General features: G+C 58.9%; 2 protein-coding genes across 2 annotated transcripts in view; one reads left to right on the top strand and one right to left on the bottom strand.

The window, feature by feature from the left end:
* The window catches only part of DNAAF8 (dynein axonemal assembly factor 8), a gene marked incomplete at its 5' end in the record, with an annotated part of 86,905 nt that extends 84,041 nt beyond the window's left edge, over nucleotides 1–2,864 (top strand). Inside the window, one exon of the mRNA XM_083872312.1 lies at nucleotides 1,014–2,864. Coding sequence (XP_083728438.1) covers nucleotides 1,014–1,091 — 78 coding nt within the window. The 3' untranslated portion in view covers nucleotides 1,092–2,864. The remainder of the gene's footprint in view (nucleotides 1–1,013) is intronic.
* Nucleotides 2,865–12,136: 9,272 nt separating this feature from the next.
* SBK1 (SH3 domain binding kinase 1) lies at nucleotides 12,137–14,655 on the bottom strand. The gene is made up of 3 exons (XM_083872847.1): nucleotides 14,394–14,655; nucleotides 14,104–14,306; nucleotides 12,137–13,590 (listed from the first exon to the last, which is right to left on the bottom strand). Exons 1-3 carry the CDS (start codon nucleotides 14,587–14,589, stop codon nucleotides 12,808–12,810), a joined length of 1,182 nt encoding a protein of 393 aa, XP_083728973.1. The 5' UTR covers nucleotides 14,590–14,655; the 3' UTR covers nucleotides 12,137–12,807.
* Between the last annotated feature and the right edge of the window lie 6,475 nt (nucleotides 14,656–21,130).

Genomic DNA, 21,130 nt, shown 5'->3' on the forward strand with positions numbered 1-21,130 from the left:
AGCCGTGGAAGTGAAATGGAATATCATCCTGGCTCCCAGTGTGATTTGGGATTAGGCAATAGGATGAGAAATCAGCTTTCCAAATGTGCCCTGGTGCCGTGCTGACATCTGTGCCTGGGCTGCTTGTCTGCCTGCTTCTGCTGCATTCCTGGAGCACTTTCACCTGCCCTGGGTGAAATACCTGCCTTAGGAACAGACAAATCCAGGCTCTGAGCTCCCTTGTTCTCCCCAGTGACCCTGCAGGTGCCAGGTACACTCAGCACAGCTCACATTTGGAGTGACAGAGCCATGGTTTGTTGGTGCCACCATTAGGGGCTGGTGACCTTCCACAGGGGTGTCCCAGATGTTCCCACAGCTGCTCCATGCCCACACTGGGCTGTCTGCAGTGATGAGGAGTGGTCAGGGCTGTGCTCAGCCTGGGGACTGGACACTTCCCCTCCCCTGCAGCAGTGCCTGTGGCTGGGATGGGACTGTGGGGACCAAGTGGCTGTCCCTGGGTGACATCACTGACCTGCCACCATCAGAGCAGCAGGGTGACACAGTCTCTGTCCCTCAGTAAGAGCCCACAGGGAGCAGTCCAGCCTCCCCTGGCAGCACCAATCCCTCCTCTCTGCCTGCAGACACCTCAAACGTGGAACTGGAGCAGAGCAACACAGGGAAACACCTCCCAGCCCCTCCTGGCATGATCCTCTGCCCCTCAGCAGCAGGCAGAAGGGCTGCAGTCCCACAAAAGAGAGTAAAAAGCTGTGAGAAGAGGCAGGGCAGCCAGGGAGGGAGGAGATTTCCCACTCAGCACCTTTGTTGTTGATTTTCTTCAGTTCCTTGACAACATAACTCCTGAGCATCACAAGGAGCAGGGGTTCCCTGCTGTGGGACACTCACAGCCACCTCTGTGCTGTGATTAATCCAGCCTGGGAAAAGCCAGCACAGGAAAACTGCCTCTGGAAAAAAGCTTCTTTGCCATGCACAGAACTCCCAGCTCTCCTCCAACCCTTTCCTTGTTTTCTCCCCAGGCCCAGGAGCTGCTGTGTTCCCTTTTTGACTCGCTGACATCAGAGAGCATCCACCGAATTGAATGCCAGGATTGCTAGCAGAGGTGGGCAAGGCCCCCAGGCAGCCTTGGATGCCACTCTGGAGATGGACACACAGGCACAACCAGCTCTAAGAGCAGGTTTTTGTTTGGAATTAAAACACAGAGTGGGAAGTGTGGCATTAGCATGGGTCAGAGAAATGAGTGGGGTGGAGGAAGGCTCAGCTCCCCAAAACAAACCCCTCTGAACTGTGGCTGTGCTTCCCACTGGAGTCCATCCAGAGAAAATCTGCTGGTGTCCATGGAGCAAGGCTTGGAGCACTCCCCTGGCTGGGAAAACCTTGGGAAGCAAACAGGGACAGCTGTTCACTGCTGTGTCTCTCAAATGCCTGGGGACTCCCTCTTCCCTAGGCTCAAAGACTCCATGGAGAGACTCCTCTTGCTGCTGCTCCTTTGTTCTTTGAACCAAAGACAAACCCACAGCAAGTGAAATGGAAATAGAGGGAAAGCTGCATCCCTGGAGGTTCAGTACACCAGGCCAGTAAGTTCAATAAGATTAAAGCTGGACAGCTCAATGTTCACCTATCTCTGCTCCAGCAGCCCTGTCATGGACTGTGCCAGCCACATCCTGCTCCCTCCATGGGCACACAGCCCTGCCCCTCCTCTTCCTCCTCCTCCAGCAGCTGCTGATCCTATGATCCTCTCTAGGAGCCTGGAGGAATGGAAGCTGGTGTTAATACAAAAGCTCTCAGCCTTCCTGGGACCCACTGGGGTCTTTTTTCTTTAGGAAAGATTCTTCTCAGCCCAGGAGGCCTCCTGTTCCCACCTGCCCTGCCAAGGCAAAGACTGAGATCAGACCATGCCCTGGTGTGGCCTCACCTCATGTCTGGGGCAGTTGTGGGTGCCACGGTATCAGAAGGATCTAAAGCTGCTGGAGAGTGTCCAGAGGAGGGACATGGGCCTGGGGAAGGGTCTGAGGAGCAGCTGAGGGCACTTGGATTGTTCAGCTGCAGAAGGAGACTGAGGGCAGAGCTCAGCAGGGGCTGCAGCTCCAACCTCTGGGACAGGGAAGGGCTGGAGCTGGGCCAGGGCAGGGCCAGGCTGGAGATCAGGGAAAGGCTCTTCCCCAGAGGGTTCAGGCACTGCCCAGGCTCCCCAGGGAATGGGCACAGCCCCGAGGCTGCCACAGCTCCAGGAGTGTTTGGACAATGCTCAGGCTCAGGGTGGGATTGTTGGGGTGTCTGTGCTGGGCCAGGGGTTGGATCCATGGTACTTTTGAGTCCCTTCCAACTCAGGGCATTCTGTCATTCTGTGCATGCTTCTAGTTCCAGCCATGGCAGAGGAGGGAGGGACAGTCCCTGTGAGTGTCCCAGAGGTGAGGGCAGGTCAGTGTGGCCACAGCTCTGGGTGCTGTGGGTCCATGAGCCCCTTCTTTGCATGGCCTTTCCCTCAGGAGGAGCCTGGGGTGAGCCCTCCTCCTTCCCAGCTCACACAGACTGTGCCAAGGTGACATCTGGGACATCTGTCCCTTTGCAGAAGAGGTGAAGGTGCCCAGTAAGTCCCAGAGCTGTCAGAGGTGTGGCCCCTCAAGCTCTGCTTCCTCAGCAGGGACCAGTCCTAACACAGCCCTAAACCTTGGAACAGCCAAAAGAGATTGTCACAGGGTGTGAGGGGGACACAGTGACCTGGCCTGACCTCACACAGCATTTCAGTGTCAGAATCACAGAAACCCAGACTGCTTTGTGTTGGGACAAACATTAAAACTCATCCAGTTCCACCCCTTTCCATGGGCAGGGACACCTTCCACTATCCCAGGTTGCTCCTACACCCTGTGGAAGTTTTTCCCACTCTCTGTTCCCCAGCACTGCTCTGCCCACATGGGCTCTTTGGGCTTTGTGGGGGACCAAACATCTCCAGGAAGGAGCTGGAGAGGGAAGCAGGCAGCTGCCCTGGTCCTTGGGGAGGATGAGGTCCTTGGAGTCAGCGTGCTGGAGGAGCCTGCTCTGCTCCTGCAGCTAACTAGGCCATTTCCTGCACTCCAGGCACATTTCTGTCATGCTTGTAAGCCCTGCACGGCTTTGAAACAAATGAAAATTAAAAGGATCCACCCCCAGCACTCGGGGAATTTGATCTGGAAAAGGAATGGAATAAAAGACAGCAGCTGAAGGAGCAGCCCTGTGGAGCTGCACGTGAGGAAAGGGGCACACAGGGCCACTCACAGCCCTGACCTGGCCAGGCTGGTGACATAAGGGTCACAGAGCCCTGTCCCTGTCACTGGGCCCTCAGGGCTGTGGGACTGAGATCACAGGGAGCTGGACACCATGAGAGGATGGATGGATGGATGGATGGATGGATGGATGGATGGATGGATGGATGGATGGATGGATGGATGGAGGGATGGATGGACACCACAGGGGATGCTCTGCTGAGTGCCAGCAGCCAGCCTGGGGAGGTGACATTCCAGTGAGACACCCCCAGCCCATCTGGGCTTGGCAGGAGCACTCCCACTCTCTGATTTTATTAATCAATTCTATGAATTAATTAATTAATCAAGACCAATTCATTAATGCATAGAATGAATTAATAAAATCAGAGAATTGTGAATGGTTTGGATGTGAAGGGACCTCAAAGCCCATCCCATCCCCTGCCAGCCATGGGCAGGGACAACTTCCACTATCCCAGGCTGCTCCAAACCCCATCCAGCCTGGCCTTGGACACTTCCAGGGATCCAGGGGCACCCTGTGCCAGGACCTCCCCACCCTCTAAGCAAAGATTAATTCCCTGTGTAACAAACCAGGGCCTGGCACAAAGCACATCCCATTTCCCATCCCCTTCCACCCTTCCCTGCTGAGATTTGAGCTCTGTGATCCTCCTTGCACCAGCGAGCAAAGCCCCGTGCCTCAGTTTCCCATCTAGGAAATGGAACTGGCAGCTCTTCCACATCCCCCAGGCCCAGCAGCAACATCCCAAAAACGGGGCAGCCCCCAGATACCTCCGGGCAAGGATCTGCTGCCGTGCCTTGGATTCCTATTTTAAAGCCCAGCTAATTAATCTCGGCGTAACAAACCCGCACGCCCCGCGCAGAGCAGGGGAAAAGCATCATCCTCTGGTATTTCCAAAATGCCAGCATTCCAGAAATAACCCTGCCAGCCTTTTCTCCTAGAGAATACCCCACTTGTCTCTGGAGAAGTGACGAGCAGGAGCACCACGACCCACCAGGAATCAATCCCATCATCCGGCTCCGTCAATGGGAGCTGCAGCTCCTGCACCATATTTTTTTCCCTGGAAACTGCCACAAGGCAGCTAGGATTAGCTAATCAGAGCTGAGGAGCAAATTAATGATTGAAAGAACTAGGAGAAAGGCAGATTTGATCCGAGATTGCCAGCTTTGCAGCTGGCTCCTACTTGCAAACAATTCATTTAGATTATGAAAGCAAGAAATTGAGTACAAAACCCCCTAGATTGTTTGCTTCCTGGAGAAAGAAAAGAAAAGAAATGGAATTTAGATTAAAAATTATGCAGAATAGTATTAAATCCCCACCCTCTTGTGCCTCCCCTCTTGCTGGAAAACCAGAGCTAATCAGAATTTTGCATTGTTCTGCTGCCAGTGTCAGAGCTGCCTCAATGGAGGAGAGATAAAATACAGAAGGTGGCATTTGCTGTTAACTGCTTAGGGTCCTGCCATGGCCAAAACGGGAACACAGGTGGCAAAACCCCCTTTTCCCAGCCTGAGCTGCTCCCTTTAGGGGCAGGTGTTGAGGGCAGAGCAGCTCCTCAGGCCCTGCACAGCTCCTGCTGTGCCCTGGGGTGGGCACATTGTGTTTATTCACACACTGGGAGCTCCCAGGTGAGCCCTTTGTGTGGTTGTGACCCAGGGGCAGCACCAGCCACTGCTGGGGGAGCTGGGTGTCACCTCTGGCCCTCTGCAGCCACCAGTGCAGACACATGGGCTGCTCACCACTTTCAGCCTGGCCAAACTGGCTCTTTCACCCCAAAAAAGTTTCTCCTTCAGTCCTGTGCACTCTTGTCCTGCTGAGCCCTGGGACTGTCCCATGTCACCTCTCAGAGCCACCAGCCTGGGAGTTACTGCACAGCCAGCAGGATTTGCTGCCCTCCCCAGCAAACCCAAAACTGGGCACTTGGGTTTCATCTCCTGAGCTCCCTGGCTGGCTCAGGAAGCTGGAGGAGTTGATGGACCTGCTGGAGCTGTCCTTGGAGCATCCATACTCACCAAACACGATAATCCTGTGCCACACAGGATTATCACACACACCTCCCATGCCCACACATACCTGCCTTGCTCTGGCTGACAGAAACAAAAGCACCTTTCTTGGCCAAGAGCCACTGCTGATCTCCAGGGAGAGCTCAGAGCCCCTGCCAGGCCTTAAAGGGGCTCCAGGAGAGCTGGAGAGGGATTTGGGACAAGGGATGGAGGGACAGGACACAGGGAATGGCTTCTCACTGCCAGAGGGCAGGGCTGGATGGGAGATTGGGCAGGAATTGTCCCCTGGGAGGGTGGGCAGGCCCTGGCACAGGGTGCCCAGAGCAGCTGTGGCTGCCCCTGGATCCCTGGAATTGTCCAAGGCCAGGCTGGACAGGGCTTGGAGCAGCCTGGGATGGTGGAAGGTGTCCCTGCCCATGGCAGAGGATTTGGGTGATATTGAAGGTCCCTTCAAACCCACCCTAACTCTCATTCCATGGCTGTGCTGTGCCAGGGGTGGTGGCTGCTCCTCACCTCAGCACCGTGTTCCTGGGCTGGGATCAGGACCTGGGCTCCAGTCCCAGTTCTGTCCCATGGGACAGGCACTGGCCCTTCTCCCATCCCTCATCTCCCCCTTCCCAAGGCGCCGTGTCCAGGCCTGTGGCAGCAGGAGCCGGTGATTAATTGGTCCTTGGCAATGGCCCCTGGCAGGGCTGGAGGAGCACAAAGGGCGCTTTGTGTGCAGGCTGATAAACGGGGCCGGGATGAGTCACCCGCGGGTAATTAAACCAGGGAACAGCGATGCTCAGCCAGGAATGCGGCACTGGAACTCGCTGGAGGCTCTAACTGGGTCACACAGGAGCCCAGGGCTGGCAGAGCCTCCTCTGGGCCCACCTGGCCCTGGCACGGCCACGGCCCAGCAGCAGCACCACGGCCCGTCCCCAAAAGTGACCAGTTTGATCCAGTAAACCAAGGGAGAAGCTCTGCCAGGATGGTTTCACACAATGTGGGGTCAAACTGGGGCTGCTGGGCCTGAAAAAACTCCTGGGGAGCTCAGCAGAGGGGTCCATCTCTCTCCATCCATCCATCCATCCATCCATCCATCCATCCATCCATCCATCCATCCATCCATCCATCCATCCATCCATCCATCAACAGCTGTGGGGATATTTAACCCTCAGCTGGGGCTCTGCTGAGCTCCTGGCCCTGTCCTGGGGCTGAGCTTGGTCTCTCTGCCAGGTGAGCCAATGGATCTGACCCCTGGACTCTCCTCCCTGCACACCTGTGTGACATTTTTGGCCACCAGGAGCCTCCTGACATCTTTGAGAGCTTTCAGAGATGATTTTGAAGATGCAAACGTGTCCAGCAATATCACCAAGGTGCTGCAGGTGCTCAGGATCCCCAGGTGGCTCCAATGGGCCTGTTTGTGACTGGTTTGCCCAAGACAACGGTGAGGAGCCTGGAGCATCTCCCTGTGAGGAAAGGCCGAGGGAGCTGGGGCTGTTCAGCCCTGAGAGGGGCCCTGTCAGAGCAGGGAGACCAGCAGTGGGCAGGAACTGATCCCAGGAGTTCTATTTGGATATGGAATCATTAGGGATGGAAAAGACCTCCAAAATCAGTGGGGCCAACCTCTGACATTCCCACTGAACCATCAAAGTGAGGAAGAACTTCTCCTCCATGCAGTGACCAAGCACTGGCCCGGGGTGCCCAGGAATGGTGGGAAAGCTGGGCAGTGGCCCAGAGCTGGATGCCCTGTCCTGCAGGGAGGTCACTCTGAGACAAATGGAACTGCTGTGCTGGTCCCCAGGCCTGTCCTTCCCCAAGATCCAGCCTCCTTGGGAAGCCTGGAAGGTGTTCAGCTCCTGGCAGAGAATCCTGGGCTGCTTCAACCCTTCAAGCCTTCAAGCCAGCCCAAGTGCCCTGGGGTCCTGCAGAGCTGCTCCTTCCCCAAAAGGGGGATATCCAAACACAGGGAAGCAATTGAGGTGCTGTGGAGCAAACCAAAGCCCCCTGAGAAGCTCCTGACCTCTAAACCAGCACAGTCCATCCATCCTGAGCTGCTGAGCTCCCACACAGCCACGGCCAGAGTGGATGTCCAGCCCACAGCCACAGCCAGCACAGCTGGCAGCTTCCAAAAATTGGAGTCTCCCTGGCTCTGAAGCCAAGGCAGTTGTCTGGGCAGCCTGGGGGCAGCCAGCCCTGGCTCACACCAGTTCTCCTGGCCAGCCCTGGGGTGCAGATGTGACCCAGGAGCTCTGCAGAGCCAGCCACACTTATGGGGTACAGGGGGGACTTTGGAACTCCACCTTGGTCCCCGGGAAAGGCTCCTGGCACTGCTCCTCAAACCAGGCCTGTCCCTTGAGTGGCTGAAGTGCCACAAACTGAGTGAGGCCAGCAGAGACTGAGGGATCTGGACCTTCCCCAGGCTGGAGGTGATGGAGGGAACCTAAATCCCTGTCTGGGATTCTCAGATCTGGGAGCAGCTTCATCCAGGGAGGTGCTGAGGGGCTCCTGTGCAGGAGGGTGGGGCAGCCCCAGGAGAGGGACCCCAGGCCAGCTGCAGGGTTTGCCCACTCCAAATGGTCCCAGTTATCATCCCTTCCTTGGTGACTGGGGATAGCTCCACATCTGGCCTTCCCTTAGAGACTGGCCTTGTTCACTGTGCCTCCAGCCCGGGGGCACTCAGGTGTCCCAAATTCCTCTACCTGCCTTCGTGCCAGGCCTGGAGTGGGGGAAATGCTTTGTAAATCCCCGTGTCCTGAAGCAGTGGGAGGGGTGAGGTCGTGCCCTAGGCTCACCTGCAGCCTTTCCCCTAAAATTTCCCTTCCCCTGCGGTGTCTTCAGGGCTGCAAGGTGATTAACATCCCCTTTCAGCGTGTTCCAGCCGTGTTCCGGATGCCTTTAAGCCCCCGGGGTGTTAAACATGGCTTACAAGTCGGGCTCCATTAGCGCTCGATTCGCTGTTTATTAAAACCTCGATTAATCTTGTATTAATGCTCTTCAAATGCGACTTTTGTGGAGGTGCAGCAGCCTCGGAGACGAGGAGCTAAGCCTCTCCCCAGCCCTGTGCCACTGCTGTCAGTGAGGAATTAGCTCGGGATCTCTCCAAGCTCAGAGCTGAGGGGTTGGGAGGCTGCAGAGGATGCTCTGATTAATGGGGTTAACACCAGCCCAGAGACACCCCTGGCTCTGCTGCCCCCAAATCTGGAGCAACTGGAGGGTCAGAGTCCATGATCTGGGATCCCACTGGACACTTTGTCCCCCTCAGATAAGACAGGAAAGTGTGGGGGCAGCCTGGAGGATGCTCTTCTTGCCAGGACCCCACAAATCAGAGGAGATGGAAGGCTTTGGAATGGGAAGATCCCCATGTGAAAAGCAGAAATCTCTCCTGCCCTGCCCTGAGCTCTGGGAGGGCTGTGCAGGAGGGAGGAGGTGGCTCCTCCGTGGCTTTGGGATGTGCCTGTGCCTGTGCCAGCGCCGTGTCCGGGTGATGGGATGAAGATTTCCCATCCCTGCCAGGCTGGGATGCTGCAGTTGTCATGGCAACGTGGGAGGCCCTGCGAGCTGGAGCCCACAGCCCATCCCTGTGGGGGCTGGGGGGTGTTCAGGCCTGGGGGTGCTCCCCAAACCCCCCTCCCACAGCCCAAAACTGCCACCAACCCCCTTCTCCCAAAGCTGACACCCCACCCATCCTTCAGCCAAAAGACCCTGCTGAAAACAGCGCATTTTCCATGGGGAACAAAAAAACACCTTGGGGTGAAAAAATGTGTCCAGAGCCGTTGTGGGGAGCACAGGGCCGGGTGGGAGATGCCAACAGAGGTTCCTGGCAGGTTCCTGTGCCCCGAGCCGAGATCCCCCGGCAGGGTCTGGCCGTGAGCTGTTCCCTGGGGGATGCTCACAGAGCTCCTTCCACAGGCACAAACGTTCTGGGAGCTGGGATGGAGCTGGAGGTGCAGCCAGCTCTGCTCTCCCTCCTCCCAAAGGTGCCTGGATTGTCACACAAGGTCACCTCTCCCTCCAGCCGCCAGCCAGGGCCTGCTGAGCCTCCCCTTGCAGCACAGGCCGGGATTTTCCCCACCTCGAGACAGTTTTTGGTGTCTGTCTCCAGCTGCTCATTCCCTCTGGGATCCCTTGACTGACGTGTGTCCATCATCCCTGGCAGCCAGAACCGCAGAAGGGAAGGACAGGCGGGGACGAGCCCCAGCTGTGTCCTCTCCATCCAGAAAGATCCATCGGGATGTCCCTGTGCCCTCTCAGCTCCTGCCTCATTCCCGCAGCCCCTCTCGGGCTCCCACCAAGAGTCACCCTTCCTCCCAATGCCCATCCCAGCGTGGGGATATTTTTGGAACTTCTTGAAAGCAGATCAACCCCGAGAAACGCAGTTAACGCTCCCCCCGTGTCCCTGGGCTGGGGAAGCCCCCGGCAGGCCCAGACCCTGCGCTCCCCTCCCTGCTGGGGATGCGTGGGAACTCCCTCCTCATCCCACAGTCCCTTCCTGAGTCAGCAGGCAGCTGAAACACCATCCTAGCGGCAAAAATATTACCTTTTAAAGGGTTTGTTTGCCATCGGGGTGGGACTTCGTGCAACGCCAGCTTGGCGTTGATCATTGTGCTCCCAACGAGCGGATCATCCCCGGTTATTTTTATTCCCAACCCCCAGTGTTTTAGCTGGGGCTGCAGTGCCTCGCAAAGTGTCTGGGAGGAAAACAGGGCCCAGTGCAGCTCCGGAATGGAGGGGTGGATGAAATCCGAGGTGGGATCAGCAGCTGAGTGTCACAGCCGGGCCTTCCCAGCTGGGAAGGATCTGGTTTTAGGGGATGCTGCACCCACAGCCACAGCATCCCACACCTGCCTCTTCCCCATCCCTCTTCCCTCCGTTCCCCCGGGATCTGTGCAAATTTAGGATTGTTTTCCTTTCAGAGCAGTGATTGTGCTGCTCATCCTTTGCCCGGGGACTGCCCAAGGCCCTCGGCCGTGACCCCGGAATGTCCTGGGCCCTTCCCGACCGCACCGGGGACCAAACCCGGGGCCCGGCGAGGAGGTGACACCTTTGCCTTACGAGTGGTGTCTTGGCAAAACTTTAGCTCCTTTTTTTTTCCTCCTAAGCTTTTGCCTGGAGACAAGCAGCTCCTGCCCCGCCGGGCTCGCAGCATCCCGACCTTGCCGGGATAAAATTAGCCCCGTTTCGCTTTGGATTAAAGGCAGCGCCGCTGGAGCGCTTCGGCTCGGAGACGTCAAATGGCAGCGAGCCCTTTTTTGTCTGGATCGGGGAGGGGGGAGTCCTGCCAGGCAGCGCCTGGTGACAATGACATTGATTTCCGAGACCTTTCGGCGTGGCCAAATCTGTATTTTTAGCCGTGGAAGAGAAAAATATCACGTGTGAGAGCAATGATTTCCCTGCTCCGGCTCCGTCCTCGGCTCCATCCCTGGTCCTGCCTGGTCTCCATCCCCAGCCCTGGCCCAGCCCTGCCCTGAACAGCTCCAGGGAGCAAAGGATCTCCATTCCCAAAGGATCCCATCCATCCCTCCCCATCCCCTGTGGCCATTTATCTTCCGGGGCAGGCGCTGCCTTCATCTCTCCTTCCCTGCTTCCCTCCTCCTCCTCGCTCTCCCCCACCCTGTTCTCATTTCCCCAAGAAGACTTTAATGAAATCTGCCCTTAATTAAATCCACATTCATTTGCATAATTACCAGGAAATTGAAATTAGCCTGCGGACGTGGCTGGAATACATTTGGCAGGATGGGTGCTGCTCCCCACATCGCTCCCCTCCCTTCCCATGGTGACAGGGTGACAGTGGAGGGACTCAGCCACTCCTGAGGCCACTCCAGGTCAAAGGCCATGCCCTCCACCCCTCCACAAGCAGCATCACATTGCCTTTATTTCATTAAAAAAAATAATTTTAAAAAAAGTCTTCACTGCCATTGAGAATTTTTTTGTTGCTTTTATAACTATGTATTTTGTCGATTTTTTTTTTTTTATGGTTTCAGTTGTGTGTTGGTTTTTTGTTTTTTTTTTTTTAAATCCTTTTCAACAGTGACAAACTGAGGTAACGTCTGTGACACTACAGCCTCTCCTACGGGAAGAAAGAAGGTCCGAAACCCGACAGTTGAGGGAACTGGAAATAAAAACCTGACAACCTACGGACACAGCGACCTCGACGGGGACAGAAATGACACCCTGGGACAGTCCCCGGGCGGTGCCACCGAGCCCTGCCGGGGCGGCCGGGATCCTTTATCTACATTATTATTGCACGAAAGATCGAGGACATGGAGGGACCTAAGGCAAAGAGGAGTCAAACCGGTGCCTGGCTCTCTACGTGGGGCAATGCTACGTCTAACGCCGGGCCCAGGGGTGCCGGGGATGGGGGGCACGACAGGGGGGCCCCTGCTCTGTAAACTGCTGCTGCTGCTGCTGGAAAAGCGTTATAGCCCTTTGTGGGGAGTTGGGGCACCGGGGAGGCTCCACGGCACCCACCCCATGGGAGGGAAGCCCGAAGCACAGCAGGGTCTTGCCTTGGGGTGCCCAAATCCAGGAGGGAAGGTGTGACCTCCACAGGACATTGTCACTTAAGGGGTCGCTGCTGTCACCGCGCCCCGTCTCGCTGCAGGGTCTGTCCCCGCCAGCCCCAGGGGAGGGGGACAGCTTTGGGGAAGGGGCGATGGGGACAGCACAGAGAAGCAGGTAGGCCTTCGAGAGGCCACTCCCTGCCCCGCTCCCAGGCTGTGCCACCTCCTCCGGTCCCTGGGTACCAAAGACTCTGCAGAGGGGCCCCGGGGACTCCGGCATGGCAGAACCAGCCCAGAGCATCCCACCTGCTGCATGGGCGGCACCGAACCCGCTGGGCACAGCCCCGAGAGCAGCCCCAGCCAGGGGGAACCCTGAGCCGTGTGGGGCAGGGCAGGGGGCCAGGGGCTGCCGGTGGCGGTGGCTGGGACACACAATGACACACAGACAGGGACACTTGCTACATCAATGGCTGCCAGCACCTCCCACGGCAGGGAGGCGGCCGGGGCTGATTCCCCGTCACCCACCTCCCCATCCCCTCCCAGGCCCCAGCAGCGCGGCAGGGACCAGTGGAGGAGAGCAAATCACCACCCACCCAAAACCTCCCCAAAGGCCTCCTCCACGGTGCAGGGTCATCGGCCTTCCCGCTCCCTGGACACGGGGTGGGGACAGAGCCAGGGGGACACCGATACCCACTGCCCCTGACTCTTCTCCCCCGTGCTGGGAGACCCCTCCCCACATCACCCCGGGGAGCCTTGAAGGGGCAGCACAGCCGTGGCTGGGCCATGGGTGCCCCCAGCCTCCCCAGTGCCCCTGGCTGCCCAGGCGGGGTGAGGGATCCGCATCCTCAGCGCTACAGAGAGCGCACCCAGTTCTGTCCTTTTCCTCTTCCACTCTCTTTCTTTTCCTTTTTTTTTTTTTCTTTTTTTGTTTGTTTTGTTTTGTTTTGTTTTTCCTTTGGGACACCCAGAGCCCGGTCCCGGCTGGTGCCACCACCACCATGTGCTCCCCCATCCCTGTCCCCAGCCCAGGAGGGACATGGGGCGGATGGCGCAGCCTCCAGGAGCCGCCGTCACACGCAGATCTCTATTGCTGTGGCCAGGACCATCTGCCCCTTGCCCTTATCCTGCCGTCCGTCTGTCCTGCTGGCCGTGCCCGGGGTGGCCGCTCCAGGCTCAGTGCCCCTTGCTCCGCTGCCCTCGGTCAGGACGGTCCTCTTGAGCGGGGCGGGCGTGCAGGAGCCTCCGGCATCATGGCAGTGCGGCCCGGCCGGGAGCTTGTCCCTGGCGTGTTTGCGGGAGCGATAGGACGGCCGGCATCGCACCTCGGCCATGAGGTCGCACTTGATGAAGTAGAAAACCTCCTTGACGGGGCAGCGCTTCTCGGGGTCGAGCGCCAGCAGGCGCTGGAACATCCGCAGGGCGCTGTCCGTGAATCGCCGCCACTGCGATGGCAGCCCCGCCAGCCGCCCCTTCTGCCACCGCACAAACTCCTCGAAGAAAGCGTCGGACGCCACCGCCGCCTCCCAGGGGAAATTCCCAGTGAGGACGCAGAAGATGAGCACCCCGAAAGCCCAGACATCGATGCTGGTGTCCACGGCGAAGCCCTCGGCACGGCCGGCCTGGCACACCTCGGGCGCAGTGTAGGGGATGGTGCCGCTGATGCGCTTGACCCGGCAGCCCACCTTGCGCGTCATGCCGAAATCCGCCAGCTTCACCCGCCGGCAGTCGCGGTCGAAGAGCAGCACATTCTCCGGTTTGATGTCCCGGTGCACCAGGCTCTTGCTGTGCATGTAGTCGAGGGCCAGGCCCAGCTGCTGCACGCAGCGTTTCACCAGCTCCTCAGGGAGCCCCACCTGAGGAGGGGACACGGTGTCAGACACCCAGCCCTGCGGGGTCCCACCCAGCCTGGGCACCCACAGCTCTGGGGTCTGGTGATCAGAGGTGCTTTTATCTCTGGGTGCTCTGAGACAGGGGGTGGTGGTGGGTTCTGGGACACCCAAGGGATGGGTGGTGGGTCTCAGGCTTCCCATGGGATGGTTTGGGTTGGGAGGGATCTTAAGGATCATCAAGTTCCCTGGGCAGGGACACCTTCCACTATCCCACATTGCTCCAAGTCCTGTCCAACTTGGCCCCGGACACTTCCAGGGATCCAGGGGCAGCCACAACTTCCCCAGGAGAAGGGTGATGGGTCTTAGGCCACCCAAGGTAATGAGTCCCACTCTTGTTTGTAGGTGCTTGTGGTCAAGCCCAGCTGAGACAGGAGTGCCCAGCCCTTGCACCCTCTCCCACATGGACACAAAGCACAGGAACAGCTTTGCTGAGCACCCCCTGAGCCCCCACACCCCAGGGGAGGTGTCAGGCCCCACCTGAGGCGGGATGATGTCGAAGAGGTCCCCACCAGGGGCGTACTCCTGAGCGAAGACGTAGCAGTCCTCGGTCTCGAAGACCACGTCGAAGACCTTGATGATGAAGGGGCTGGAGGAGAGCGTGTTGGTGATGCTGAATTCCCGCAGGAAGTTCTTCAGCTTTGTCTTGCTCTTGTTGACGAACTTCAGGGCCATCTTGGTGCCTGTGGAGGGCAGGGGACAGCAATGAGCCCTGGCTGGGACACACCAGGCACAGCACTCCCAGAACACACCCCCCTTCTCTCTCTCACCTGTGCTTTTGTGGGACACCAGGTCCACCTTGCCGTAGGTGCCCTTGCCCAGCTCGCGGATGAGGTCATAGTGCTTGGTGATGTCTGTGCCCGAGAGGGTGCGGATGGCCAGGGACTGCATGTCCTCGGTGATGAGGGGCACCCCGCAGCAGCCCAGCTTCCGCGACGGCTCCTGCTCAATCGAGCCCGCGCTCATGGTTGCGCTGCAAGGCACGGGTGCCACTGCTTCCGTGGGGGCTGCAGAGCCTTTGTGTGCCAACCCTTCCAATCCTACCCCACCCTATCCCACCCCATCCCACCCCATCCCATCCCATCCCATCCCATCCCATCCCATCCCATCCCATCCCATCCCATCCCATCCCCATTCCGTCCCGTCCCATCCCGTCCCATTCTGTCTTGTCCTATCCCTTCCCCAGGGCTGCACCCACAGCTCCTCGCAAAGGAGGATTGGGCTGAGCAGCCCCCACTGGGTGTCACCCCTGTGTCCCCAGGGGCTGCAGCCGTGTGGATGTTTGGGGTCAAAGGGAGGGCTCCAGGCATGGCAGAGACAGGGACACCGACACACACAGGGACACACATGGATATGAACAGGGACACACACATGGACATGTTTTGTCAGGCCTGGTTTGTTCACAGCCACCCTGCAGGACAGGAGATCCTGCAGGCCCTTTGGGGGTCCCCTCTGCTGCTGTGTCCCCAGTGGGGACCCCAAGAGCCAGCCCTGTCTGCTCCAGTACTGAGCCCCCTCCAGAGCTGAGCCTCACCCCAGCCAGCAAAGCTCCAGAGAGGAACCAGGGCCATGCACAGGCACCAAGGGGACACAGTGGCTCTGCAGCAAATCCCTCCCTCACATCTCTCCATCCATCCACCAACACCAACTCCTGGCCTTCACTGGCCAGGGTGCCAGACACTCTGGTGTGGAGAATCCCAGACTGCTTTGAGGTTGGAGGGACCTTAAAGCCAATCTCATTCCATGGGCAGGGAACCTGTCATGGTTCCAGATTGCTCCAAGCCCTGTCCAGCCTGGCTTTGGACACTTCCAGGGATCCAGGGGCAGCCACAGCTGCTCTGGGCACCCTGTGCCAGGGCCTGCCCACCCTCCCAGGGAACAATTCCTGCCCAATATCCCAATAACTGTCCTCTGGCAGTGGGAAGCCATTCCCTGTGTCCTCTCATTCCAGGCCCTTGTCCCAATTCCCTCTCCAGCTCTCCCAGAGTCCCTTGAGGCGCTGAAACAGGCTTTAAGATCTCCCCAGAGTATTTTCTTTTCCAGGCTGAACAATCCAAATCCTCTCAGCTTTTCCTCACAGCAGAGGTGTTCCATCCCAATAATCATCACTGTGGCCTCCTCTGGACTTGCTCCAACATATCCAAGTCTTTCCTGTTCTGAGGACCAACAGCTGGATGCAACATTCCCAGTGGGATCTCACCAAAGCAGAGCAGAGGCCGGCCCAGCCAGCAGCACATGGACATCAGCACCAACATTCCTCACTCCCAACAAAGCAGGGATGGTTTTCTCCTCATTTTGACCATTCCCACAAGAAGATCCAAGCTCGGAGTCACCCACCACACCAGCACAGCAGTGAAACCACTCCAGCCTCTCCTCTGGGGTCTTCAGGGCACTGCCTCACCCTCCATCACTGCACAAGCACAAAGCCTGGGCAGCCAGGGATGTGGGGAGGGCACTTGGGGGATGAGGATGGACAGAGAGAGCCCAGCTGGTGCCATGGGCTGTCCCCACTCAGGGGCTCTGACAGCCACCCCAAATGGTGCCAGACACCCCACAAAGTCCCTGCAGCACCCCACGGTCAGGATCACACACAAAGATCCTGCCAGCTCCTTCCCAATAAGGCTGAGTCGGATCTTCAACTTCTCCCTCCTTCCTTCCTTCCTTCCCTCCCCACACCGTGCTGCCTGTCATCCCAAACCAAAGCTCAGCTTCTTCACTTATTATAGTTATATTTTTTTTTTCCCTGGGAAGTTGGGGAAAAAATAGAAAAGGAACTTCAACATCATGATGTTCCAAAAATGTAACAGTTTGACTCATAAGATCTCCGAAGCAGCTCATCTCCATAGTGTTTCATTGGCCCCCTGGCAGAGGAGCACCATCTCAGCGTCTGGGTGCTGGAGGTGGAGGTGGATCAGCAGCAGCTCGCTGGAGGCAGGACTGAGAACAGCCCCCAGCATCCTGCACAGAGAATTCCGGCTACGCTCGGGTTTACGATTGTTCTCGTCCATGTCCCTTAATTAACCAGCGTTGAAATGCAATTATTCCGGTCGGGAAGGTTGGGTTTGAGGAAGAGCCCTGCTGGTTGGATGGCAGAGAGGAGAGGGAGGACTGGCAGCTTGTGGAAGTGCTCTCCAAGTCAAGGGTTGTTCGCTTTTCCCCTTGGCTCAGCCTGTTGGGGTTTTCCAGGTGTCCCTTTCCCAACCAGCAAGTGATGAACATCCATGGGAACAGAGATCCCTCCACGTCACGGCCGGTGCTGCGGCCTGGGCTGGCACAGCTGGCACAGCTGGCACAGCTGGCACTGGGATGTGCTGCCAGGGATTGGGATGTGCCAGGATCCTCCGCAGTGCCCAAACAGCCTCCCCTGCCCAGCCAGGGCTGACGGGAACAGGGACCATTGCCGGGCCCAACAGCCACCAAAATCCCGACGTGCCGAGGCCGAGGAAATCAGAAACGCAGAAGTTTTCATTAAAAATTGAAAGGCTTTCGAAAACATGTTGGGTTTGATGTGAGCAGCGAAGCGGGGCAGCAGCAGGAGGCAGCCAGAGCTGGTTCCAGCTCGGGGCACTCCCAGGGACAGCAGGGAATAGCAGGACACGGAGAGATGGCAGTGCCGGGGTGGTGGGAGATGCCACCAGCTTGGCCTGGCCACGATTGATGTCCCACATCCTTGTGCAGCCAGGCCAGTCACACCAAAGACCAGGCACACGCCAGAGCCAGAACGGGGCCCTTTCCAGCTCCTCTCCCACCCCCAAACCCTGGCAGAGGAGTCAGCACAAACACAGCCTCTCCAGCTCAGTCTGAGGCGTTCCTGAAGGAGCTTTCCCGAGCACGGAGGAAGGATTTGCATCCCGGCCGAGTCCTGGCAAAGCCCCCCGCGGCTGCACATCCCGGGAGTGACCAAGAGGCAGCGGAGCCGCCCGGCCCCGGGACCTGCCGCTCACCAGGGGCGGTTCCTGCCGTCATCTCCGCATCCTGAGCCATTTCTCCTACTATTCAGACTAAAATTGTTCTGTGTTTAAGCTTCAGAAGCGTTTATCTCATTGAGTGAGGAGGATAATCCACCCACCTCTTCCTTGCTCCCTGGCAGGTATTTATAGGCAGCCACTCGTCTCCCGTCGGCAGCTGCCGCTCCTCTCCCCAAACCTGCGGGCTCCATCCCGGAGGGACATTATCCCTTATCCAGAGCTCAGCATCCTCTGCCAGGAGCCGCCCGACAATCCTGGCCCTGCTGGGGGATGCTCTGCCTTGCTCCACATCCCTCTCGCCCAGCCCTGGGCGCATCGGCTCTGCCGATAACTAATTGCAAACTCATTAGGAGCTCATTGAGAGGAGCAGAGGCCGCCCGGGAGAGTTGCCCCAAGGCTCCCGCAGAAGAGGCTGCTGGAACTTGGAAATTAAGAGGGAAAGAGGAGAAAAAAAAAAATCCCTCTGGCCACATCAGAGACTGACAGAAAAACAAGCCGGTTATTGAGGGAGGTTACAGGGAAAGGGTTTGGGCTGAGCCCGATGCACGGTTGAGCACCAGGGGCTGGGACTCGCACCCTGGGCTGTTCTGGGGTGAGGAATTGGGAAGATGAAGGGGAAATCTGTGCAGGGCAGGGGCTCTGCAAGACCCAGATTCCTCTTTAAAGAGGGGAGAGATGTGAAATGCAGCAGTGGGATGGGCACAGACCCACACTGCTCTGTCCCTGCACTTGGCAGAGCTTTGATTTCCCCCTTTCCCATTCCCAAACCCTCAGTTATGAGCAGGTAACACCGACTGCCACCCAAGCCCAGCCGGTTGGAGGCCAGAGCATCCCTCCACACCCCAACCAGCTTCCAAACCTGCCCTGTTTCCCCTAAACAACTCACTGAGCCAGCAAAGTCACACCCTGAGCCCTGCCAGGGCCATCCCCTCTCCCAGTTCTCCCCATGCCAGCACCTCCCTGGTGTCCCTGGAACGAGGGGCCAGCAGAGCTTGGGCTGTGCCCCGTGTTCAGCCACTGCCTCCAGGGCCCCACTCCATTTCCAGCTGCTGCCACCTCCATTCCTGCCTGACCCCGTTCCAGGGACATCCTCTCCTCTCCTCTGTGCCTCTGGGACCTGCACAGCAGATACGAGCTGTGCTTCCCTGGGCTGTGGCAAAGGCACCTTGGCCTAACGAGGACAGTGTGGCTGTGGGGGCAGGACAGGAATGTCACCGGGGCCTGGAGCCACCAGCCACCACCTCCCACCTCACCCAGAGCAGCAAAACAGGCCCAGGGAAAGGGTTCCTGCATCCAAGTGCCACCCCAGGGCCGTCCAAAGGCACCCAGGACAAGCTGAGTGTGGCCGGTCACACACGGCACGGGGACATTGGCTGCCAGCAGTGGTTTGGGGACAGCCCCTCTGCCAGCATCCCACAGCCACCTCCAAGAGGCCGTGGATGGGGCACATCTCCACGTCCAGCTGGTTCCACCACAGCAGGACAGCACCAGGAAATGCCAGAGCACCACAGACACCACCAGAACCAGCACCAAACCTCCACCAAAACACCCGCAGCAACTGGGGCTCCCCAGTGCCCCCAGTTCAGGACTGAATTGGCACCGAATTCCAGGTTATCCAGCAATTCTCATACCAGCTCCTTGCCTAGACCAGAGCAGCTCACTCGGCAGCAGGATTGTCTTCAGCAAAGCCAGTGAATGCCCGGCCAGGCTGGGGCTCCCAGTCGCAGGAATTGCTCTCCCAGTGCAGATGTTCCAGCTGCAGGGCAGGGTCAGGCCCTGTCACAGCCATCCGCGGTGTCCCCCGCTGCAGGAACCATCTCCCAGCCTGTGACAAGCGTCCTCAGCCTTTGGTGCTTTCACAGAGCAGTTTGGGAAGAGCAAACAAAGCAGCGCCAGCAGCGTCTCCTCCGCCTGCTCCCCGGGGAGCCGCCACTCCTCCTTCCTGCCGCCGTTCCCTGTGCCCTCCTGCTCTCCCGGCAGGATTTTTTCCTTCCCCCCATCCACACGGGGCTGTGTCTGTCCATCGGCCCCACTGACAGGACCTTGGCCGCCTTTCAGGAGCTTTTTCCTGATGGTTTCGTTAGGACCTGAGCTCCTCCAGCCCGCAGCTCCTCCCGCTTTCGCCGCCAGCACCGGGGATTTATGATTACTTCATTGTTTGATTGGTTTCATCAGCCTGTCATCATCTATCTCCCTCCCAAAACTCTTCCGGCAGCGCCGGCAGCAGCGCACGGGGTGGGATCTGCAAAGACAAACGGCCCGAGCGGCACCTGCCCGGCCACACTCGCTCCTGGCGACAGCAGCGACACGTCCCTGTGTCACAAAACCCAGCCCTGAGTCCACTCCAGGGGGATTTCTGTGCCCCCAGCACGGCAGTGGAAGGAGGATGCTCCCAGCCCTGCCCTGGTGTCCTCCCGGGGGGTACAGGGTGACACGGTGACACCGGGAGGTCTCTCTGTCCCCTCCTGGCTCCAGGACAGGGGGGTCCCGAGGCCAGGCCGCTCTGTCCCCGCTCCCCGAGCTGTGCCGGGGCTCCCGTGGTGTCCCCAGCCCGCGGGCACTGCGGCGGCCAGGCCGGACCGGGGGAAAGTGGGTCAGGCTCCCCTTGCCCTCTGCGGCCCCGGAACAGCGGGATGGGAGCGGGGCCGGAGCCCGGCCCGGGCCACGGGACACCGGGGACAGCAGGGGACAGCACCAGGGGACAGCAGGGGACAGCAGGGGACAGCACCAGGGGACAGCAGGGGACAGCAGGGGACAGCAGGGGACAGCACCAGGGGACAGCAGGGGACAGCAGGAGAGGTGGAAGGAGAGATTGAGAAAGGGACACAAGGAGACGGGAGGGGACGTGCTGAAGGGACAAGGCTGAGATGACACCGGGAGATGATGAAGGGACAGGAGAGGACGCGATGAGGAGACACAGTGAGGGGAAACCGGGGGAGATGGGGGACGGGGCACGAGGGGAGAGGACAAGAGGATGTGAGGGGACGTGAGGGGACACGAGGGGACAGGAGGGGACACGAGGGGACACGAGGGGAGGTGATAGAGAAGACAGGAAGCGGGCGAGGGAAGACAAGGGCAGGTGAGGAGAGAACATGAGGAGAAACAAGGGGAGATGAGATGGGGAAATGACGAGGGGACACAATGAGGGGACACGGCCTGAGCTGCCCCCGAGGCCGCCTCTCCCCGCTCTCCCCTTCCCCTATTCCAGCTCAGGGGACCCTCCAGACACCCCTAAACCCTGCGGGAGCCCCGGGGACCATCCCCGCGGCCCCGGCAGCGCTCGGTGTCCCTCCCGCCCCTCCATCCCGTCCCTGACAGCCCGGGGCGCAGGTGCCACCGGCCTCAGGGGGGGACACCGAGCCCGGGGGCAGCGCCCACCCCTCTCCACCCATCCCTGGGCTCCGCTTGTACCGGGATGGGGGATTTCTCCCCTCCCCTCGCCTCGCCTCGCCGTGCGGGCAAACAAAGGGCGGCCTCGGTACCGGGCGGGCAGCGCCCCCCGTACCCCCATCCTCATCCCTGCATCCCCATATCCCCAT

The sequence above is a fragment of the Zosterops lateralis genome, assembly GCF_965231275.1.
Source record: "Zosterops lateralis genome assembly, chromosome: 15".
Classification (NCBI taxonomy): domain Eukaryota; kingdom Metazoa; phylum Chordata; class Aves; order Passeriformes; family Zosteropidae; genus Zosterops; species Zosterops lateralis.